This window comes from Schistocerca cancellata, chromosome 9, assembly GCF_023864275.1.
Source record: "Schistocerca cancellata isolate TAMUIC-IGC-003103 chromosome 9, iqSchCanc2.1, whole genome shotgun sequence".
NCBI classification, from domain to species: domain Eukaryota; kingdom Metazoa; phylum Arthropoda; class Insecta; order Orthoptera; family Acrididae; genus Schistocerca; species Schistocerca cancellata.
Window position 1 is genome coordinate 516,175,918 of NC_064634.1, and position 3,539 is coordinate 516,179,456.

Consider the following 3,539-nt stretch of genomic DNA (forward strand, 5'->3'; position numbering starts at 1 on the left):
ATGGAACCTGTCCTGACTCCCAGGCCATTTCAGTTATCCTGTGTAGCCATTTAAGACCTGACATTCCACTGTATTTGATGAGTTCCGACTTAATTTCATCCACCCCAGCTGCTTTATTGCACTGCAATCTACTGACCATTTTCTCCACTTCCTGAAATGTGATCCTATTTCCATCATCATTCCTGTCCCATTCTACCTCGAAATCTGAAACATTACTGATTGTATTTTCACCTACATTGAGCAACTCTTCAAAATATTCCCTCCATCTGCCCAAGGCATCCACAGGATTCACCAGCAGTTTTGCTGACCTGTCCAAAATACTTGTCATTTCCTTCTTACCTCCCTTCCGAAGACTGCTAATTACACTCCAGAATGGTTTTCCAGCAGCTTGACCCATAGTCTCCAACCTGTTTCCAAAGTCTTCCCAAGATTTCTTCTTGGATGCTGCAATTATCTGTTTGGCTTTGTTTCTTTCTTCAACATAACTTTCTCTGTCTACCTGAGTTCTAGTATGTAGCCATTTTTTATAGGCCTTCTTTTTCCTTTTACAGGCTGCCTTGACTGTGTCATTCCACCAAGCTGTTTGCTTCATCCTACTTTTACACACTACTGTACCAAGACATTCTTTAGCCACTTCTAGTACTGTGTCCCTGTACCTTGTCCAGTCCTTTTCGAATGACTGTAATTGACTGCATTCAACTAACTGGTACCTTTCTGAGATCGCTGTTATGTACTTGTGCCTGATTTCCTTATCCTGAAGTTACTCCACTCTTATCCTCCTACATATGGACCTGACCTCCTGCACTTTCGGCCTCACAATCCCAATTTCACTGCAGATTAAATAGTGATCAGTGTCATCAAAGAATCCCCTGAATACACGTGTGTCCCTCACAGCCTTCCTGAATTCCTGATCTGTTATTATATAGTCAATGACAGATCTGGTCCCCCTGCCTTCCCAAGTATACCTGTGAATGTTCTTATGTTTAAAAAAGGAGTTTGTGATTACTAAGCCCATACTGGCACAGAAATCCAAGAGCTGTTTCCCGTTCCTGTTGGCCTCCATATCCTCTCCAAATTTACCCATAACCTTTTCATACCCTTCTGTTCGATTTCCAATCCTGGCGTTAAAATCACCCATGAGCAGAACACTGTCCTTGTCCTTTACTCTAACAACTACATCACTGAGTGCATCATAAAAACTATCCATCTTATCTTGAGCTGTCCCTTCACAATGCGAATATACTGACACAATCCTAATTTTCTTGCTAGACACTGTCAAATCTATCCACATCAGTCGTTCGTTTACATACCTTATTGCAACTACGCCGGGTTCCATTTCTTTCATGATGTAAAGCCCTACACCCCATTGTGCTATTCCTGCTTTGACTCCTGACAGGTAGACCTTGTATTCTCCCACTTCCTCTTCTTTCTCACCCCTTACGCGAATGTCACTAACAGCTAAAACGTCCAGCCACATCTTACTTGCAGCCTCTGCCAGCTCTACCTTCTTCCCAGAGTAGCCCCCATTGACATTAATAGCTCCCCATCTCATTACAATTTCTTTGCCAAGTCGTATCTTAGGAGTCCCTGGTTTGTCAGTTAGAGGTGGGACTTCGTCACCTCCAGAGGTCCGAGGCATTTTGCTCTGATTGTTGCCAGCATCATATTTAAAGTACCAGGGAAGCAGGTTGCTAGCCTTACTTGCCCCGAGTCCCATTGGGTTTTACCCCTAACGGTTGAGGGACTAACCGGTGGATTTGGTAGTCTTTGCCGTATGAGCACAAAGGTGCAGATAAAACAATGTTTCTGGGGAAGAAGAAGAAAAGAAACTACCACTGCTATCCACACTTGAAGAAATACAATGGTATCTAAGGTGATGAAGATTACATGAAAAAGAAGATACGAAACAACAGATGATCATACTGAACAGGTTGCACAGTGTAAAAATTTGAGAAACATGCTAACTGATACCTGGATGACTGAAAAAGAAATAAGATTCTAGAACTGAAATGGCATGTTTTCTACAAAAGAAACACTTAAAGAAACAGATGAGATGTGGGTTTGGAGGAGAACGGAGAAAATAAAATGGTTTGGAGACAATAAAATGATTGGACAATGTGAAGAACAGTGGTGTTTTTGAAAGGGTAAAGAAAGAAAGAACTCTCCTAAACCTAGAAAAGAAAAGCAGGGTGAGCGGAATGTATACTGCAAAGAAAAGGACTTCCACCATTATCTATTGAAGACAGTGTTGAAGGACAGATGGAAATAGGAAGGAAAACAATACAATGCTGGATGAAGTGGAAAGAGGGTGGGAGACACCAACAGTGTCATGTACCTGCTAATAGGCACAACACATGATGACGATGAGAAAAAAACAAATGTCCTAATTTAAAACAGCCCATATCTCTTAGTGTATTCTCTCTTCTTTGTCTAGTGAAAACATTACATATCTTTTAGTTCAAATGAATGTCACACCAGCAAAGGCACAAATTTTTTTTTTACAGAGATAAGCAATGATCCGAAACATGTATGGGTGAATATTTACTTACCTGAATCATCTGTAACTAAATCAGGAGTGAATGTTCTTTGTCTGATAGATGAGGCAACCCTCCTTTCTGGGGATTAAATGAGAAGGGAACCACTGCCTTGTGGTGGAGGAGAAACTCCAAAGGCTAAGGGAGACAACCTCAACAGAAAATCCTTTCTTGCCTTAGGCCTAGCAAGCCAGTAGGAAAGTCTTCATATATTGCTTTCAAAACACAGATGAGCCTCGGAACGAACCACTCAGGATTTGACCCCACTGCTTCTTCAAGTACTGGTGCAAATGATGGGAGACCTGATGATATTCATCAGTACAAGAAGATGAAACCAATTGGACTAAAAAATAACCTAAATATTGGCACCCTTAATATATTAAACCTCAATGGAAAAATGGAAGAAATGACAGATGTACTAACAGAGAGGAAGTTAGATATATTGGGATTAAGCGAAACAAAGTGGAAGGGAAAAGGTGAGAAGAATTTGAGAGGAGGAGGAGGAAAACTGTACTGGAGTGGGAATAACAGGTCTGGAAGAAATGGTGTGGCAGTGATGGTGAATAATAATGTACAAAGCTGTATTGAAAATGTGAGATATATATCAGACAGGATCACAATCTTAAACCTGAGATTCCAAAAAGAAACACTAAAAGTAATTCAGATTTATGCACCTCAAGCGGGATGCAGCAAAGAAGAGAAGATGGACTTGGAAAATGTATTAAAAAACCATATAGAGAAAGCCAATATAGTGATGGGAGATTTTAATGCACAGGTAGGCAAAGACAGAGAGGGATTTGAGCAAGTATTGGGATGTTTTGGATATGGAGGCAGAAATGAAGAAGGGGGAAAGACTCCTGGATTTGTGCCAGAGGAATGGAATGAAAATAGCAAACAGCTATTGGGATGTTTTGGATATGGAGGCAGAAATGAAGAAGGAGGAAAGACTCCTGGATTTGTGCCAGAGGAATGGAATGAAAATAGCAAACAGCTGGTTTATGAAGA

General features: G+C 40.9%; 1 protein-coding gene across 1 annotated transcript; it reads right to left on the reverse strand.

Annotated features, from left to right (window-relative positions):
- Positions 1-760: 760 nt before the first annotated feature.
- On the reverse strand, positions 761-1,639 carry LOC126101540 (craniofacial development protein 2-like). The gene has a single exon (XM_049912179.1). The coding sequence runs from the start codon at positions 1,637-1,639 to the stop codon at positions 761-763; it is 879 nt and encodes a 292-aa protein (XP_049768136.1).
- Positions 1,640-3,539: the final 1,900 nt, after the last annotated feature.